At 47.3% G+C, this 21,871-nt stretch overlaps 1 protein-coding gene across 1 annotated transcript; it reads left to right on the forward strand.

The window, feature by feature from the left end:
• The first annotated feature begins 1,075 nt into the window (after positions 1–1,075).
• LOC142186774 (glycine N-acyltransferase-like protein 2) lies at positions 1,076–18,628 on the forward strand. Its single transcript, XM_075261362.1, has 5 exons — positions 1,076–1,153; positions 13,232–13,339; positions 15,100–15,226; positions 17,996–18,131; positions 18,235–18,628. Exons 1-5 carry the CDS (start codon positions 1,076–1,078, stop codon positions 18,626–18,628), a joined length of 843 nt encoding a protein of 280 aa, XP_075117463.1.
• Positions 18,629–21,871: the final 3,243 nt, after the last annotated feature.

The raw sequence follows: 21,871 nt of genomic DNA on the forward strand, positions 1-21,871 counted from the left end.
ATGTCTCCTCTATAATGTCCTATACGTGTCCTCCTGTGTGATGTCTCCTCTATAATGTCCTATACGTGTCCTCCTGTGTGATTTCTCCTCTATAATGTCCTATACGTGTCCTCCTGTGTGATGTCTCCTCTATAATGTCCTATACATGTCCTCCTGTGTGATGTCTCCTCTATATACATCAATTTTCTAATTTGTCATTCTTTGTATAGGTTATTAGTGTTATATGTCTGTCAACACATTTTAAATATATTTATTAAATGTTAAGTTTTATTTTGCATCAGAGCGCTAGTTGTATTTGAATATTATCTGTTGCAAGTCACAAGTTTCTTGACACTTTTTGAAACACGTGAGAGCTCATTGGTTGGCTTTTTGTTTGGTTTCCTCTACAATGTCCTATGTGTGTCCTCCTGTGTGATGTCTCCTCTATAATGTCCTATGTGTGTCCTCCTGTGTGATGTATCCTCTATAATGTCCTATACGTGTCCTCCTGTGTGATGTTTCCTCTATAATGTCCTATACGTGTCCTCCTGTGTGATGTCTCCTCTATAATGTCCTATACGTGTCCTCCTGTGTGATGTCTCCTCTATAATGTCCTATGTGTGTCCTCCTGTGTGATGTATCCTCTATAATGCCCTATACGTGTCTTCCTGTGTGATGTCTCCTCTATAATGTCCTATATGTGTCCTCCTGTGTGATGTCTCCTCTATAATGTCCTATACGTGCTCTCCTGTGTGATGTCTCCCCTATAATGTCCCATATGTGTCCTCCTGTGTGATGTCTCCCCTATAATGTCCTATACGTGTCCTCCAGTGTGATGTCTCCTCTATAATGCCCTATACGTGTCTTCCTGTGTGATGTCTCCTCTATAATGTCCTATACGTGTCCTCCTGTGTGATGTCTCCCCTATAATGTCCTATACGTGTCCTCCTGTGTGATGTCTCCTCTATAATGTCCTCCTGTGTGATGTCTCCTCTATAATGTCCTATACGTGTCCTCCTGTGTGATGTCTCCTCTATATTGTCCTATACGTGTCCTCATTTCCTTCCTCTTGATCATTTTCCCTTGTATTTCTAGAATGTTAGTCCTGACTTGTTCCTCCAAGCTCTCGGCTCTCCGGAGGACACTGACACACAGCTTTCCAGAGTCTCTGAAGGTGAGAAGGTTTATTGCACTTTATTTTAGCAGAGAACACGTCCTGAGGTTCTTCTCAGCAGCGTAATCAGTATCATTAGAAGATCTGTCCAGTCTTCCCTTTGTATTCCCTGTATATACTCCTATAGCCAATGCCAAGGGCGAGGAGTCACATCACATTGTGGTATCTCCTGGCCCCGGGATGCAGAGATATGTAAGGAATGGGATTTCTGGAGGCGGCAGCTTGTTCTGCTTATACATTTCCAGCTGGTATAAACCCAGATCCATAAATGTGAGGCCTACTCCCCCTCTATGGCATTGCTATAGGAGTATATACAGACCATACTATGTGTATACAGGACGGATCCTCCTAGTATAGCCCAGGTACTGTATTGCTAGCTAGAACTTCACAACTTGTTTGGTGCTAAAGGAAAGTACCAATGTCTGACCAATCCTATATAGACTGATTGTTTGGAGTTGGACGGTACAAGAGGACAGGGGCCTTCTGTTTATTATCAAATAGATGGAGGTTCTCAGAGATGTATTACCAGTGGACATCATGGGGAACTTAAGACCTTCTGCAGCACAATGTTAGAGAGTATGGCCAGCATGCTATATGTCCTGTATATTGTGTAGACCTGTGTATATGGTGTAGACCTGGACATATGGTGTAGACCTGGGTATATGGCGTAGACCTGGGTATATGGCGTAGACCTGGGTATATGGCGTAGACCTGGGCATATGGCGTAGACCTGGATATATGGTGTAGACCTGGGTATATGGTGTAGACCTGGCTGGGCATATGGCGTAGACCTGGGCATATGGCGTAGACCTGGGTATATGGCGTAGACCTGGATATATGGCGTAGACCTGGGTATATGGCGTAGACCTGGGTATATGGCGTAGACCTGGATATATGGCGTAGACCTGGGTATATGGCGTAGACCTGGGTATATGGCGTAGACCTGGGTATATGGTGTAGACCTGGGTATATGGCGTAGACCTGGGTATATGGCGTAGACCTGGGTATATGGCGTAGACCTGGGTATATGGCGTAGACCTGGGTATATGGAGTAGACCTGGGTATATGGTGTAGACCTGGGTATATGGCGTAGACCTGGGTATATGGCGTAGACCTGGGTATATGGCGTAGACCTGGGAATATGGTGTAGACCTGGGTATATGGTGTAGACCTGTGTATATGGTGTAGACCTGGGTATATGGTGTAGACCTGGATATATGGTGTAGACCTGGGTATATGGCGTAGACCTGGATATATGGCGTAGACCTGGGTATATGGTGTAGACCTGGGTATATGGTGTAGACCTGGGTATATGGTGTAGACCTGGATATATGGTGTAGACCTGGGTATATGGTGTAGACCTGGATATATGGTGTAGACCTGGGTATATGGTGTAGACCTGGGTATATGGTGTAGACCTGGGTATATGGCGTAGACCTGGATATATGGCGTAGACCTGGGTATATGGCGTAGACCTGGGTATATGGTGTAGACCTGGATATATGGTGTAGACCTGGGTATATGGTGTAGACCTGGGTATATGGTGTAGACCTGGGTATATGGTGTAGACCTGGGTATATGGCGTAGACCTGGGTATATGGCGTAGACCTGGATATATGGTGTAGACCTGGGTATATGGTGTAGACCTGGGCATATGGTGTAGACCTGAGTATATGGTGTAGACCTGGGTATATGGTGTAGACCTGGATATGTGGTGTAGACCTGAGTATATGGTGTAGACCTGGGTATATGGTGTAGACCTGGGTATATGGTGTAGACCTGGGCATATGGTGTAGACCTGGATATATGGTGTAGACCTGGGTATATGGTGTAGACCTGGATATATGGTGTAGACCTGGGTATATGGTGTAGACCTGGGTATATGGTGTAGACCTGGATATGTGGTGTAGACCTGAGTATATGGTGTAGACCTGGGTATATGGCGTAGACCTGGGTATATGGTGTAGACCTGGGTATATGGTGTAGTCCTGGGCATATGGTGTAGACCTGGGCATATGGTGTAGACCTGGGTATATGGTGTAGACCTGGATATATGGTGTAGACCTGGGTATATGGTGTAGACCTGGATATATGGTGTAGACCTGGGTATATGGTGTAGACCTGGGTATATGGTGTAGACCTGGATATATGGTGTAGACCTGGATATATGGTGTAGACCTGGGTATATGGTGTAGACCTGGGTATATGGTGTAGACCTGGGTATATGGTGTAGACCTGGGTATATGGTGTAGACCTATATGGTGTAGACCTGGGTATATGGTGTAGACCTGGATATATGGCGTAGACCTGGGTATATGGTGTAGACCTGGATATGTGGTGTAGACCTGAGGATATGGTGTAGACCTGGGTATATGGTGTAGACCTGGATATATGGTGTAGACCTGGGTATATGGTGTAGACCTGGGCATATGGCGTAGACCTGGGTATATGGTGTAGACCTGGATATATGGTGTAGACCTGGGTATGTGGCGTAGACCTGGGTATATGGTGTAGACCTGTGTATATGGTGTAGACCTGGGTATATGGTGTAGACCTGGATATATGGTGTAGACCTGGGTATATGGTGTAGACCTGGGCATATGGCGTAGTCCTGGGCATATGGTGTAGACCTGGGTATATGGTGTAGACCTGGATATATGGTGTAGACCTGGGTATATGGTGTAGACCTGGGTATATGGTGTAGACCTGGGTATATGGCGTAGACCTGGATATATGGCGTAGACCTGGGTATATGGCGTAGACCTGGGTATATGGTGTAGACCTGGGTATATGGTGTAGACCTGGGTATATGGTGTAGACCTGGGTATATGGTGTAGACCTGGGTATATGGCGTAGACCTGGGTATATGGCGTAGACCTGGGTATATGGCGTCGACCTGGATATATGGTGTAGACCTGGGTATATGGTGTAGACCTGGGCATATGGTGTAGACCTGAGTATATGGTGTAGACCTGGGTATATGGTGTAGACCTAGGTATATGGTGTAGACCTGGGTATATGGTGTAGACCTGGGTATATGGCGTAGACCTGGATATATGGTGTAGACCTGGATATATGGTGTAGACCTGGGTATATGGTGTAGACCTGGGTATGTGGCGTAGACCTGGGTATATGGTGTAGACCTGGGTATATGGCGTAGACCTGGGTATATGGTGTAGACCTGGGTATATGGTGTAGACCTGGGTATATGGTGTAGACCTGGATATGTGGTGTAGACCTGAGTATATGGTGTAGACCTGGGTATATGGCGTAGACCTGGGTATATGGTGTAGACCTGGGTATATGGTGTAGTCCTGGGCATATGGTGTAGACCTGGATATATGGTGTAGACCTGGGTATATGGTGTAGACCTGGGTATATGGTGTAGACCTGGATATATGGTGTAGACCTGGATATATGGTGTTGACCTGGATATATGGTGTAGACCTGGGTATATGGTGTAGACCTGGGTATATGGTGTAGACCTGGGTATATGGTGTAGACCTGGATATGTGGTGTAGACCTGAGTATATGGTGTAGACCTGGGTATATGGCGTAGACCTGGGTATATGGTGTAGACCTGGGTATATGGTGTAGTCCTGGGCATATGGTGTAGACCTGGGCATATGGTGTAGACCTGGGTATATGGTGTAGACCTGGATATATGGTGTAGACCTGGGTATATGGTGTAGACCTGGATATATGGTGTAGACCTGGGTATATGGTGTAGACCTGGGTATATGGTGTAGACCTGGGTATATGGTGTAGACCTGGGTATATGGCGTAGACCTGGGTATATGGCGTAGACCTGGGTATATGGCGTCGACCTGGATATATGGTGTAGACCTGGATATATGGCGTAGACCTGGGTATATGGTGTAGACCTGGGTATATGGTGTAGACCTGGGTATATGGTGTAGACCTGGGTATATGGTGTAGACCTGGATATATGGCGTAGACCTGGGTATATGGTGTAGACCTGGATATGTGGTGTAGACCTGAGGATATGGTGTAGACCTGGGTATATGGTGTAGACCTGGGTATATGGTGTAGACCTGGGTATATGGCGTAGACCTGGATATATGGTGTAGACCTGGGTATATGGTGTAGACCTGGGTATATGGTGTAGACCTGGGTATATGGTGTAGACCAGGGTATATGGTGTAGTCCTGGGTATATGGTGTAGTCCTGGGTATATGGTGTAGACCTGGATATATGGTGTAGACCTGGGTATATGGTGTAGACCTGGGTATATGGTGTAGTCCTGGGTATATGGTGTAGACCTGGGTATATGGTGTAGACCTGGGCATATGGCGTAGACCTGGGTATATGGTGTAGACCTGGGTATATGGCGTAGACCTGGGCATATGGCGTAGACCTGGGTATATGGTGTAGACCTGGGTATATGGCGTAGACCTGGATATATGGTGTAGACCTGGGTATATGGTGTAGACCTGGGTATATGGTGTAGACCTGGGTATGTGGCGTAGACCTGGGTATATGGTGTAGACCTGGGTATATGGCGTAGACCTGGGTATATGGTGTAGACCTGGGTATATGGTGTAGACCTGGGTATATGGTGTAGACCTGGATATGTGGTGTAGACCTGAGTATATGGTGTAGACCTGGGTATATGGCGTAGACCTGGGTATATGGTGTAGACCTGGGTATATGGTGTAGTCCTGGGCATATGGTGTAGACCTGGATATATGGTGTAGACCTGGGTATATGGTGTAGACCTGGGTATATGGCGTAGACCTGGGTATATGGTGTAGACCTGGGTATATGGTGTAGACCTGGGTATATGGTGTAGACCTGGATATGTGGTGTAGACCTGAGTATATGGTGTAGACCTGGGTATATGGCGTAGACCTGGGTATATGGCGTAGACCTGGGTATATGGTGTAGACCTGGGTATATGGTGTAGACCTGGATATATGGTGTAGACCTGGGTATATGGTGTAGACCTGGGTATATGGCGTAGACCTGGGTATATGGTGTAGACCTGGGTATATGGTGTAGACCTGGATATATGGTGTAGACCTGGGTATATGGTGTAGACCTGGGTATATGGCGTAGACCTGGGTATATGGTGTAGACCTGGGTATATGGTGTAGACCTGGGTATATGGTGTAGACCTGGGTATATGGTGTAGACCTGGATATGTGGTGTAGACCTGAGGATATGGTGTAGACCTGGGTATATGGTGTAGACCTGGATATATGGTGTAGACCTGGATATATGGTGTAGACCTGGATATATGGTGTAGACCTGGGTATATGGCGTAGACCTGGGTATATGGCGTAGACCTGGGTATATGGCGTAGACCTGGGTATATGGTGTAGACCTGGGCATATGGCGTAGACCTGGGTATATGGCGTAGTCCTGGGCATATGGCGTAGACCTGGGTATATGGCGTAGACCTGGGTATATGGTGTAGACCTGGATATATGGTGTAGTCCTGGGTATATGGTGTAGACCTGGATATATGGTGTAGACCTGGGTATATGGTGTAGACCTGGGTATATGGTGTAGTCCTGGGTATATGGTGTAGACCTGGGTATATGGTGTAGACCTGGGCATATGGCGTAGACCTGGGTATATGGAGTAGTCCTGGGCATATGGTGTAGACCTGGGTATATGGCGTAGTCCTGGGCATATGGTGTAGACCTGGGCATATGGTGTAGACCTGAGTATATGGTGTAGACCTGGATATGTGGTGTAGACCTGAGGATATGGTGTAGACCTGGGTATATGGTGTAGACCTGGATATATGGTGTAGACCTGGGTATATGGTGTAGACCTGGGCATATAGCGTAGACCTGGGTATATGGTGTAGACCTGGGTATATGGCGTAGTCCTGGGCATATGGTGTAGACCTGGGTATATGGCGTAGACCTGGGTATATGGTGTAGACCTGGGTATATGGTGTAGACCTGGATATATGGTGTAGACCTGGGTATATGGTGTAGACCTGGGTATATGGTGTAGACCTGGGTATATGGTGTAGACCTGGGTATATGGTGTAGACCTGGATATATGGTGTAGACCTGGGTATATGGTGTAGACCTGGGTATATGGTGTAGACCTGGGTATATGGTGTAGACCTGGGTATATGGTGTAGACCTGGGTATATGGTGTAGACCTGGATATATGGTGTAGACCTGGATATATGGCGTAGACCTGGGTATATGGCGTAGACCTGGGTATATGGTGTAGACCTGGGTATATGGTGTAGACCTGGATATATGGTGTAGACCTGGGTATATGGTGTAGACCTGGGTATATGGCGTAGACCTGGGTATATGGTGTAGACCTGGGTATATGGTGTAGACCTGGGTATATGGTGTAGACCTGGGTATATGGTGTAGACCTGGATATGTGGTGTAGACCTGAGGATATGGTGTAGACCTGGGTATATGGTGTAGACCTGGATATATGGTGTAGACCTGGATATATGGTGTAGACCTGGATATATGGTGTAGACCTGGGTATATGGCGTAGACCTGGGTATATGGCGTAGACCTGGGTATATGGCGTAGACCTGGGTATATGGTGTAGACCTGGGCATATGGCGTAGACCTGGGTATATGGCGTAGTCCTGGGCATATGGCGTAGACCTGGGTATATGGCGTAGACCTGGGTATATGGTGTAGACCTGGATATATGGTGTAGTCCTGGGTATATGGTGTAGACCTGGATATATGGTGTAGACCTGGGTATATGGTGTAGACCTGGGTATATGGTGTAGTCCTGGGTATATGGTGTAGACCTGGGTATATGGTGTAGACCTGGGCATATGGCGTAGACCTGGGTATATGGAGTAGTCCTGGGCATATGGTGTAGACCTGGGTATATGGCGTAGTCCTGGGCATATGGTGTAGACCTGGGCATATGGTGTAGACCTGAGTATATGGTGTAGACCTGGATATGTGGTGTAGACCTGAGGATATGGTGTAGACCTGGGTATATGGTGTAGACCTGGATATATGGTGTAGACCTGGGTATATGGTGTAGACCTGGGCATATAGCGTAGACCTGGGTATATGGTGTAGACCTGGGTATATGGCGTAGTCCTGGGCATATGGTGTAGACCTGGGTATATGGCGTAGACCTGGGTATATGGTGTAGACCTGGGTATATGGTGTAGACCTGGATATATGGTGTAGACCTGGGTATATGGTGTAGACCTGGGTATATGGTGTAGACCTGGGTATATGGTGTAGACCTGGGTATATGGTGTAGACCTGGATATATGGTGTAGACCTGGGTATATGGTGTAGACCTGGGTATATGGTGTAGACCTGGGTATATGGTGTAGACCTGGGTATATGGTGTAGACCTGGGTATATGGTGTAGACCTGGGTATATGGTGTAGACCTGGATATATGGTGTAGACCTGGATATATGGCGTAGACCTGGGTATATGGCGTAGACCTGGGTATATGGTGTAGACCTGGATATATGGTGTAGACCTGGGTATATGGTGTAGACCTGGGTATATGGTGTAGACCTGGATATATGGTGTAGACCTGGGTATATGGTGTAGACCTGGGTATATGGTGTAGACCTGGGTATATGGTGTAGACCTGGGTATATGGTGTAGACCTGGATATATGGTGTAGACCTGGGTATATGGTGTAGACCTGGGTATATGGTGTAGACCTGGATATATGGTGTAGACCTGGATATATGGTGTAGACCTGGGTATATGGTGTAGACCTGGGTATATGGCGTAGACCTGGGTATATGGCGTAGACCTGGGTATATGGTGTAGACCTGGATATATGGTGTAGACCTGGGTATATGGTGTAGACCTGGGCATATGGCGTAGACCTGGGTATATGGTGTAGACCTGGGTATATGGTGTAGTCCTGGGTATATGGTGTAGACCTGGGTATATGGTGTAGACCTGGGTATATGGTGTAGACCTGGGTATATGGTGTAGACCTGTGTATATGGCGTAGACCTGGATATATGGCGTAGACCTGGGTATATGGTGTAGACCTGGGTATATGGTGTAGACCTGGGTATATGGTGTAGACCTGGGTATATGGTGTAGACCTGGGTATATGGTGTAGACCTGGGTATATGGTGTAGACCTGTGTATATGGTGTAGACCTGGGTATATGGTGTAGACCTGGGTATATGGTGTAGACCTGGATATATGGTGTAGACCTGGATATATGGTGTAGACCTGGGTATATGGTGTAGACCTGGGTATATGGCGTAGACCTGGGTATATGGCGTAGACCTGGGTATATGGCGTAGACCTGGATATATGGTGTAGACCTGGGTATATGGTGTAGACCTGGGCATATGGCGTAGACCTGGGTATATGGTGTAGACCTGGGTATATGGTGTAGACCTGGGTATATGGTGTAGACCTGGGTATATGGTGTAGACCTGGGTATATGGTGTAGACCTGGGTATATGGTGTAGACCTGGGTATATGGTGTAGACCTGGGTATATGGTGTAGACCTGTGTATATGGCGTAGACCTGGATATATGGTGTAGACCTGGGTATATGGTGTAGACCTGGGTATATGGTGTAGACCTGGGTATATGGTGTAGACCTGGGTATATGGTGTAGACCTGTGTATATGGTGTAGACCTGGGTATATGGTGTAGACCTGGATATATGGTGTAGACCTGGATATATGGTGTAGACCTGTGTATATGGTGTAGACCTGGGTATATGGTGTAGACCTGGATATATGGCGTAGACCTGGGTATATGGTGTAGACCTGGGTATATGGTGTAGACCTGTGTATATGGCGTAGACCTGGATATGTGGCGTAGACCTGGGTATGTGGTGTAGACCTGGGTATATGGTGTAGACCTGTGTATATGGCGTAGACCTGGGTATATGGTGTAGACCTGGGTATATGGTGTAGACCTGGGTATATGGTGTAGACCTGGGTATATGGTGTAGACCTGGATATATGGTGTAGACCTGGATATATGGTGTAGACCTGGGTATATGGTGTAGACCTGGATATATGGTGTAGACCTGGATATATGGTGTAGACCTGGGTATATGGTGTAGACCTGGGTATATGGTGTAGACCTGGATATATGGTGTAGACCTGGGTATATGGTGTAGACCTGGATATATGGTGTAGACCTGGATATATGGTGTAGTCCTGGGTATATGGTGTAGATCTGGGTATATGGTGTAGACCTGGATATATGGTGTAGACCTGGGTATATGGTGTAGACCTGGGTATATGGTGTAAACCTGGGTATATGGTGTAGACCTGGGTATATGGTGTAGACCTGGATATATGGCGTAGACCTGGATATATGGCGTAGACCTGGGTATGTGGCGTAGACCTGGGTATGTGGCGTAGACCTGGGTATGTGGCGTAGACCTGGATATGTGGCGTAGACCTGGGTATATGGTGTAGACCTGGGCATATGGCGTAGACCTGGGCATATGGCGTAGACCTGGGCATATGGCGTAGACCTGGGCATATGGCGTAGACCTGGGCATATGGCGTAGACCTGGGTATATGGCGTAGACCTGGGTATATGGTGTAGACCTGGGTATATGGTGTAGACCTGGGTATATGGCGTAGACCTGGGAATATGGCGTAGACCTGGGTATATGGCGTAGACCTGGGTATATGGTGTAGACCTGGATATATGGTGTAGACCTGGGTATATGGTGTAGACCTGGGTATATGGTGTAGACCTGGATATATGGTGTAGACCTGGGTATATGGTGTAGACCTGGATATATGGTGTAGACCTGGGTATATGGTGTAGACCTGGGTATATGGTGTAGACCTGGGTATATGGTGTAGACCTGGATATATGGTGTAGACCTGGGTATATGGTGTAGTCCTGGGTATATGGTGTAGACCTGGGTATATGGTGTAGACCTGGGTATATGGCGTAGACCTGGGTATATGGTGTAGACCTGGGTATATGGCGTAGACCTGAGTATATGGTGTAGACCTGGGTATATGGTGTAGACCTGGGTATATGGCGTAGACCTGGGTATATGGCGTAGACCTGGGTATATGGCGTAGACCTGGGAATATGGCGTAGACCTGGGTATATGGCGTAGACCTGGATATATGGTGTAGACCTGGGTATATGGCGTAGACCTGGGTATATGGCGTAGACCTGGGTATATGGCGTAGACCTGGGTATATGGCGTAGACCTGGGTATATGGCGTAGACCTGGGTATATGGCGTAGACCTGGGTATATGGCGTAGACCTGGGTATATGGCGTAGACCTGGGTATATGGCGTAGACCTGGGTATATGGCGTAGACCTGGATATATGGCGTAGACCTGGGTATATGGCGTAGACCTGGGTATATGGCGTAGACCTGGGTATATGGCGTAGACCTGGGTATATGGCGTAGACCTGGGTATATGGTGTAGACCTGGGTATATGGCGTAGACCTGGGTATATGGCGTAGACCTGGGTATATGGCGTAGACCTGGGTATATGGTGTAGACCTGGGTATATGGTGTAGTCCTGGGTATATGGCGTAGACCTGGGTATATGGCGTAGACCTGGGTATATGGCGTAGACCTGGGTATATGGCGTAGACCTGGGTATATGGCGTAGACCTGGGTATATGGTGTAGACCTGGGTATATGGCGTAGACCTGGATATATGGCGTAGACCTGGATATATGGTGTAGACCTGGGTATATGGTGTAGACCTGGGTATATGGTGTAGTCCTGGGTATATGGTGTAGACCTGGGTATATGGTGTAGACCTGGGTATATGGTGTAGACCTGGATATATGGTGTAGACCTGGGTATATGGTGTAGACCTGGGTATATGGCGTAGACCTGGGTATATGGTGTAGACCTGGGTATATGGCGTAGACCTGGATATATGGCGTAGACCTGGATATATGGTGTAGACCTGGGTATATGGTGTAGACCTGGGTATATGGCGTAGACCTGGGTATATGGTGTAGACCTGGATATATGGTGTAGACCTGGGTATATGGTGTAGACCTGGATATATGGTGTAGACCTGGATATATGGTGTAGACCTGGGTATATGGTGTAGACCTGGGTATATGGTGTAGACCTGGGTATATGGTGTAGACCTGGGTATGTGGTGTAGACCTGGATATATGGTGTAGACCTGGATATATGGTGTAGACCTGGATATATGGTGTAGACCTGGGTATATGGTGTAGACCTGGATATATGGTGTAGACCTGGATATATGGTGTAGACCTGGATATATGGTGTAGACCTGGGTATATGGTGTAGACCTGGGTATATGGTGTAGACCTGGGTATGTGGCGTAGACCTGGGTATATGGTGTAGACCTGGGTATATGGTGTAGACCTGGATATATGGTGTAGACCTGGGTATATGGTGTAGACCTGGGTATATGGTGTAGACCTGGATATATGGTGTAGACCTGGATATATGGTGTAGACCTGGATATATGGTGTAGACCTGGGTATATGGTGTAGACCTGGATATATGGTGTAGACCTGGATATATGGTGTAGACCTGGGTATATGGTGTAGACCTGGATATATGGTGTAGACCTGGATATATGGTGTAGACCTGGGTATATGGTGTAGACCTGGGTATATGGTGTAGACCTGGGTATATGGTGTAGACCTGGATATATGGTGTAGACCTGGGTATATGGTGTAGACCTGGGTATATGGTGTAGACCTGGGTATATGGTGTAGACCTGGGTATATGGTGTAGACCTGGGTATATGGCGTAGACCTGGGTATATGGCGTAGACCTGGGTATATGGCGTAGACCTGGGTATACGAGTCGGGTTATGTACGTCCCTCCATTACTCCCATGTAACTATCCCATCACTTGCTCCCATCTCTCCCGAGCCTGCAGCGGATACTTGACCAGAGGGGGATGAGCCCCTGTTATCGCCCTCACCCACCAACACATCTAGTAAGTGAGCGGAGCAGCAGAGTGGCCTCTCCTGGGTTGTCCTTCTGTCTGATATAGATGTCTGTATACATACAAGTATATGCAGATGATATACTAATGTACATTCTAATGATGTAACGTCTCCTCTGACTAGTAATCTATAGAGTTCCTCCTTTTTGCAGATTTCCGGGGCTTTACATCACGTGATTGACAAAAACCCTCTCAGACTTCAGGTTCTGGTGGACCATTGGCCGGACTTTACATCTGTCCTGTGTCGCCCCCCATTGGAAGTGAGTCATCTGCATCAAGTACTTCACATTATATGCAGAAACCATACCTTTATGGAGCTTACTTTGTGCACTGGGCAACATTGAAGCCGCGCCATTAGCGATCTAGTAATCTGAAGCAGGCACAGCACAGCGTAGATTGGGAGTTTCCCTGGTGTATTCAGCATTGCCACCATATACAGTCCTATGAAAAAGTTTGGGCACCCCTATTAATCTTAATCATTTTTAGTTCTAAATATTTTGGTGTTTGCAGCAGCCATTTCAGTTTGATATATCTAATAACTGATGGACACAGTAATATTTCAGGATTGAAATGAGGTTTATTGTACTAACAGAAAATGTGCAATATGCATTAAACCAAAATTTGACCGGTGTAAAAGTATGGGCACCTCAACAGAAAAGTGACATTAATATTTAGTACATCCTCCTTTTGCCTCTAGTCGCTTCCTGTAGCTTTTAATCAGTTCCTGGATCCTGGATGAAGGGATTTTGGACCATTTCTTTCTACAAAACAATTCCAGTTCAGTTAAGTTTGATGGTGGCCGAGCATGGACAGCCCGCTCTCAAATGATCTGAAAACAAAGATTGTTCAACATAGTTGTTCAGCGGAAGGATACAAAACGTTGTCTCAGAGATTTAACCTGTCAGTTTCCACTGTGAGGAACATAGTAAGGAAATGGAAGAGCACAGGGACAGTTCTTGTTAAGCCCAGAAGTGGCAGGCCAAGAAAAATATCAGAAAGGCAGAGAAGAAGAATGGTGAGAACAGTCAAGGACAATCCACAGACACCTCCAAAGAGCTGCAGCATCATCTTGCTGCAGATGGTGTCACTGTGCATCGGTAACTATACAGCGCACTTTGCACAAATAGAAGCTGTATGGGAGAGTGATGAGAAAGAAGCCGTTTCTGCACGTACGCCACAAATAGAGTCACCTGAGGTATGAAAAAGCACATTTGGACAAGGCAGCTTCATTTTGGAAACAAATATTGAGTTGTTTGGTTATAAAAAAAGGCGTTATGCATGGCGTCCAAAAAGAAACAGCATTCCAAGAAAAACACATGCTACCCACTGTAAGATTTGGTGGAGGTTCCATCATGCTTTGGGGCTGTGTGGCCAATGCCGGCATCGGGAATCTTGGTAAAGTTGAGGGTCGCATGGATTCCACTCAGTATCAGCAGATTCTTGAGAATAATGTTCAAGAATCAGTGACGAAGTTGAAGTTACGCCGGGGATGGAGATTTCAGCAAGACAATGATCCAAAACACCGCTCCAAATCCTCAGGCATTCATGCAGAGGAACAATTACAATGTTCTGGAATGGCCATCCCAGTCCCCAGATCTGAATATCATTGAACATCTGTGGGATGATTGGAAGCGGGCTGTCCATGCTCGGCCACCATCTAACTTAACTGAACTTGAATTGTTTGTCCAAAATACCTTTATCCAGGATCCAGGAACTGATTAACAGCTACAGGAAGCGACTAGAGGCTGTTATCTTTGCAAAAGGAGGATCTACTAAATATTACTGGCACTTTTCTGTTGAGGTGCCCATACTTTTGCACCGGTCAAATTTTGGTTTAATGCATATTGCACATTTTCTGTTAGTACAATAAACCTCATTTCAATCCTGAAATATTACTGTGTCCATCAGTTATTAGATATATCAAACTGAAATGGCTGTTATAAACACCAAAATATTTAGAACTATTAATAGGGGGGCACTAACTTTTTCATAGGACTGTATGTCTGATCACTCTCTACAGGACATGACCGATCCCTCTGATCCCTACACCAATACGTATTATCTCTTCAGTAAAGATCCACAGAGGTTGTGTCAATTCCTCCAAGATCCCCAGACTGTGAACTGGAAGCAGAAGCTCCATATACAAGGTGAATAAAGATGTCATCAATGTGATTATGGGCCTGGTAAGACGACCTACAATTGGTGGGCAGGGCATAGTTCAGATGGCTCAAATTAAGACTCGTGAAGGCTGGGCTTAAGCTGCATCTCAACCTCTGCCACTGTGGGGAGGGAGACTGCAAAGGGTGGGGAGGGAGACTGGAGACTGTGGGGAGGGAGACTGCAGACTGTGGGGAGGGAGGGAGACTGCAGAGAGTGGGGAGGGAGACTGCAGACTATAGGGAGGGATACTACAGACTGTGGGGAGGGAGACTGCAGAGAGTGGGGAGGGAGACTGCAGACTATAGGGAGGGATACTACAGACTGTGGGGAGGGAGACTGCAGAGAGTGGGGAGGGAGACTGCAGACTATAGGGAGGGATACTACAGACTGTGGGGAGGGAGACTGCAGAGAGTGGGGAGGGAGACTGCAGACTATAGGGAGGGATACTACAGACTGTGGGGAGGGAGACTGCAGAGAGTGGGGAGGGAGACTGCAGACTATAGGGAGGGATACTACAGACTGTGGGGAGGGAGACTGCAGAGAGTGGGGAGGGAGACTGCAGACTATAGGGAGGGATACTACAGACTGTGGGGAGGGAGACTGCAGAGAGTGGGGAGGGAGACTGCAGACTATAGGGAGGGATACTACAGACTGTGGGGAGGGAGACTGCAGAGAGTGGGGAGGGAGACTGCAGACTGTGGGGAGGGAGACTGCAGAGAGTGGGGAGGGAGACTGCAGAGAGTGGGGAGGGAGACTGCAGACTGTGGGAAGAGAGACTGAAGACTGTGGGAAGGGAGACTGCAGAGGGTGGGAGGGAGACTGCAGAGAGTGGGGAGGGAGACTGCAAACTGTGGGGAGGGAGGGAGACTGCAGAGAGTGGGGAGGGAGACTGCAAACTGTGGGGAGGGAGGGAGACTGCAGAGAGTGGGGAGGGAGACTGCAGACTGTGGGGAGGGAGACTGCAGAGAGTGGGGAGGGAGACTGCAGACTGTGGGAAGAGAGACTGAAGACTGTGGGAAGGGAGACTGCAGAGGGTGGGAGGGAGACTGCAGAGAGTGGGGAGGGAGACTGCAAACTGTGGGGAGGGAGGGAGACTGCAGAGAGTGGGGAGGGAGACTGCAGACTGTGGGGAGGTAGACTGCAGAGGGTGGGAGGGAGACTGCAGATGGTGAGAGGGAGACTGCAAACTGTGGAGAGTGAGAGTGTAGACTATAGGGAGGGAGACTGCAGACTGTGGGGAGGGAGACTGCAGAGGGTGGGGACGGAGACTGTAGACTAAAGGGAGGGATACTGCAGACTGTGGGGAGGGAGACTGCAGAGGGTGGGGAAGGAGACTGTAGACTAAAGGGAGGGATACTGCAGACTGTGGGGACGGAGAATGCAGAGGGTGGGGAGGGAGAATGCAGATGGTGGGAAGCAAGACTATAGACTATAAGGAGGGAGACTGCAGGCTGTGGGGAGGGAGACTGCAGAGAGTAGGGAGGGAGACTGCAGACTGTGGGGGGAGAGACTGCAGACTATAGGGAGGGATACTGCAGACTGTAGGGATGGAGGTAAACTGCAGATGATGGGGAGGTATACTGAAGACTGTGGAGAGCGAGACTGCAGACTGTGGGGAGGGAGACTGCAGACTGTGGGGAGGGAGACTGCAGACTGTGGGGAGGGAGACTACAGAGGGTGGGGAGGGAGACTGCAGAGGGTGGGGAGGGAGACTGCAGATGATGGGGAGGGAGACTGCAGACTGTGGAGAGCGAGACTGCAGACTGTGGGGAGGGAGACTGCAGACTGTGGGGAGGGAGACTGCAGACTGTGGGGAGGGAGACTACAGAGGGTGGGGAGGGAGACTGTGGACTGTGGGGAGGGAAGGAGACTGCAGAGAGTGGGGAGGGAGAATGCAGATGGTGGGGATGGAAACTCCTTCTTCTCCGTCAGACTCCTCACTTTCAGCTCAAGCCCCTGATCTGCATTAGGCTATTCCTCTACTCACATACACCCTAATATCTGGAGCAGGTTTCCCCGGGTACATAACATGGTGCCCCTTCTTCAGCGTGACGATCAATGTGGCCCTTCTGAACCAAGTTTTTGTCGGGCTGTGCTGTGTACAGATCTGTTCCATTATCTCATTGACCTTTATGGTGACGAGCCACCTGGACCATCCTTTGGCTCTTTATGATCTGGAACTTGTGAGCATTGGCATACAGTGGGCACTATGTGCACTAACATGGAGATCGCGGTGCCTATATCTCTCCCCAGGCCTAGCCTATAATACAGAATCACTGATGTTTTATCCTGAATATCGTAGATTTTTTTGGGTTTCTTTCCTCTATGGTAGTTGTGAAGAATGTCTCAAACAGCAGAGGGCGCCAGTCCAAAAACGGTACATGTGCGGCTGCTAAGTATGTGAGCACAGAGCACCTACTCCATGGGTATCGTGCCCCGGCGGAGTGCCTATATCTATAATGCACTGTATACCATCTACCATAGGTATGGGAATCTCTAGAATAGGCCTTCATTTAATATACTAATAAAGGACAGCGATTTCCTCCAGTTGGTCGAGATTAGGAAGAAAAATATCCTTTCTGCAAGAAGCAGCGTCCTCCTGTCCATGCATGGTCTGCTACATAAGCTGCATTACCAGATAGAACCTAGACTGGCGCCATTTTTTGGCTGTATGACGGCGGTGCCAGTGCCATGTTCTCCTCTGCCCCTCTCAGATCGTCTTGTCCTGTTTCTGGCTCACTCATTACTTTTCGCAGGATGCCAACCGGCACTGACAGGCGTGCTGCGAGAAGTCAGTGCCAAACATGGCAGCCAAATGGAAGATACAAGTTACCTGTTATATATGAGGGATGGGATAGAGAGCGAAGAGCTGGAGAAGATGACACAGCTAAGGTACAGAAGACCTTACATAGACTATCCGTTCCTTGTCCTCCACTTTCCTACATGGTGACATCTCTGAGCCGTTACTTTGTTCTCTACATTCTATTCCATGCAGTGACCTCCAAGTCTCTTCCCTCACCCCTGAGGAGGCCGACCTGGTCAATGACGTCTGGCCATATGGTGGGAACCCACACAGTCAACGTTACATCAGGCGATGTCTCCAGAATTTTCCCAGTGTTTGTATAAGAAGATTTGGAGTCGAGAAGCCTGTGGCCTGGATAGTGAGCGACCAATCTGGAGAAATGAGTATGGCGTATACCGATAAAGCTTTCAGGAACCGAGGACTGTGCCGAGCCATGACTATTCACATCACTCATGCATTACATTCCAAGGGATGTCCGCTCTACTGTGAAGTGGCCCCCGGCAATAAGAGCAGCCAAGCGGCCCTTCACGGTGCAGGATATTTCCTGGTTGGATGCGGTCAGGAGTGGAAGGTTCATCCTTTGTAACTTTCTTTATTACTCCCATTAAATTCTAGGAGAAGGTGAAGACCTGGAGGTGATTATTGGCCCCAGAATTGTAGACAACGCTCCAGAGACGCAACTGGAAACCCTCTGACCCCAGTGCAGAATCTAGAATTGGGCTGACCACGTATCATGTGTCTTCTTATACTGTAGAAAGACCATTGGGCCCCCTCAGGCTCTAGGGCCAGGTAGCGATTGTTACCCCCTATGGCTGCACCTCTGCTATGTTCTAGGAGAGACCAAACATCCAAACACATGACTGGCTATAGCGTTGCTCCTCCTAGCCTATACAGTCCTATGAAAAAGTTTGGGCACCCCTATTAATCTTAATCATTTTTAGTTCTAAATATTTTGGTATTTGCAGCAGCCATTTCAGTTTGATATATCTAATAACTGATGGACACAGTAATATTTCAGGATTGAAATGAGGTTTATTGTACTAACAGAAAATGTGCAATATGCATTAAACCAAAATTTGACCGGTGCAAAAGTATGGGCACCTCAACAGAAAAGTGACATTAATATTTAGTAGATCCTCCTTTTGCAAAGATAACAGCCTCTAGTCGCTTCCTGTAGCTTTTAATCAGTTCCTGGATCCTGGATAAAGGTATTTTGGACAAACAATTCAAGTTCAGTTAAGTTAGATGGTGGCCGAGCATGGACAGCCCGCTTCCAATCATCCCACAGATGTTCAATGATATTCAGGTCTGGGGACTGGGATGGCCATTCCAGAACATTGTAATTGTTCCTCTGCATGAATGCCTGAGGATTTGGAGCGGTGTTTTGGATCATTGTCTTGCTGAAATATCCATCCCCGGCGTAACTTCAACTTCGTCACTGATTCTTGAACATTATTCTCAAGAATCTGCTGATACTGAGTGGAATCCATGCGACTCTCAACTTTAACAAGATTCCCGATGCCGGGATTGGCCACACAGCCCCAAAGCATGATGGAACCTCCACCAAATTTTACAGTGGGTAGCATGTGTTTTTCTTGGAATGCTGTGTTTTTTGGACGCCATGCATAACGCATTTTTTTTATAACCAAACAACTCAATTTTTGTTTCCAAAATGAAGCTGCCTTGTCCAAATGTGCTTTTTCATACCTCAGGCAGTGACTCTATTTGTGGCGTACGTGCAGAAACGGCTTCTTTCTCATCACTCTCCCATACAGCTTCTATTTGTGCAAAGTGCGCTGTATAGTTGACCGATGCACAGTGACACCATCTGCAGCAAGATGATGCTGCAGCTCTTTGGAGGTGTCTGTGGATTGTCCTTGACTCTTCTCACCATTCTTCTTCTCTGCCTTTCTGATATTTTTCTTGGCCTGCCACTTCTGGGCTTAACAAGAACTGTCCCTGTGCTCTTCCATTTCCTTACTATGTTCCTCACAGTGGAAACTGACAGGTTAAATCTCTGAGACAACGTTTTGTATCCTTCCGCTGAACAACTATGTTGGACAATCTTTGTTTTCAGATCATTTGAGAGCGGGCTGTCCATGCTCGGCGACCATCTAACTTAACTGAACTTGAATTGTTGTGTAAAGAGGAATGGTCCAAAATCCCTTCATCCAGGATCCAGGAACTGATTAAAAGCTACAGGAAGCGACTAGAGGCAAAAGGAGGATGTACTAAATATTAATGTCACTTTTCTGTTGAGGTGCCCATACTTTTGCACCGGTCAAATTTTGGTTTAATGCATATTGCACATTTTCTGTTAGTACAATAAACCTCATTTCAATCCTGAAATATTACTGTGTCCATCAGTTATTAGATATATCAAACTGAAATGGCTGCTGCAAACACCAAAATATTTAGAACTAAAAATGATTAAGATTAATAGGGGTGCCCAAACTTTTTCATAGGACTGTATATATATAGCCTATATAATTCTATAGAATGTGGGACAATGGTGTTTGGGTAAAATAGTTGCACAACACAATTCTGCTCCAAGTCTGACCTCGTGCCCGGTGTATAAGGGCTTCATCCAGTTGTCCGGCTTGAGGCCGCTTCCTCGTTTGATGTTGCAAAGTCAATGCTGTGGTTGGTGATATTTTGTAGCCAATGGCCGCAGCTCCTGCATAAAGATGACCAAACCCCAGGAGATTTGTTTCGTCTCTGGTTCGGTCTGAACTTGTTTGGATATAACCAGAAAGGAAATTCTTCTATTCTCAGGTCTCTTCAGACTCCAGAGAGTAATAGCTGTAGGCCCAGGGGGTGCACAAAGCAGTCCAGCATGGAAATTCTGCTCTGAAGATCACCTGGATCTCCCAGTCTGGTCAGGAGATGGGTCTCCTTGTATTATAGTGGTCACGGGCGTGCAGGGACTCCCAACATCACTAATAATACAAGGAGTCCCATCTCCTGACTAAAGTTACACCACTCGATGTACGGACCGTAGGTATAGGCCTGGTAATCTTCTCCCATTGATTTCAGGAGGGGTCAGCCTGCTTCAGAAACAAGTCAATTCTAGGCTGGAAACACTCAGAGCCGAGTGCCAAGAAATTCTCCAAAAGGGCTTCAAAAACTCTGGAAAATGGAGACGATTTTAAGTCATTTTTTTTTCCACCTTCAGTGGTCCCACAAAAGGGGAGTCGGTGTCGGGGACTAAACTGGGTCATTTACACGGTGCGGGGCACATTTATCTATAAGAGTCTACATTTAATGTTACACGTAGAGATGAGCGAACAGGGAAATAGTCAATATTCGATGTTTGTTCCGAGTAGACCCTCAATATTGGACTATTGGAAGGAATCTGGAACCCCATTATAGTCTATGGGAAAAATGCTTTGTTTCAGGGGATCCCACCATTCACCTCAGGAGAGTCACCAAGTCCACTATGATACCCCAGGAAATGATGCAACACCTCTGCAATGTAACTGGGACAGCAAGGGGCGCATGTCTGGGGGCATCTAACAAGCCCAAGTCACTGTATTACCCCACTAATAATGCACGAGCTGACTTTTCCCATAGGAATGCATTGACCGGCATTGATTGGCCGAATACCATACAGTGTGCAGCATTCAGCCAATCAATGCTGGTTCTGCCGGAGGAGGCGGAGTCTAATATCGGTCCAGAGCAGTCTCCATTGTGGTCCGATCTCAGATGTAATAGAGTTCAGTGCACAGCCAGCTCTGCTATATCTCAGATGTAATAGAGTTCAGTGCACAGCCAGCTCTGCTATATCTCAGATGTAATAGAGTTCAGTGCACAGCCAGCTCTGCTATAT

The sequence above is a fragment of the Leptodactylus fuscus genome, unplaced genomic scaffold (genome assembly GCF_031893055.1).
Source record: "Leptodactylus fuscus isolate aLepFus1 unplaced genomic scaffold, aLepFus1.hap2 HAP2_SCAFFOLD_117, whole genome shotgun sequence".
NCBI lineage: Eukaryota > Metazoa > Chordata > Amphibia > Anura > Leptodactylidae > Leptodactylus > Leptodactylus fuscus.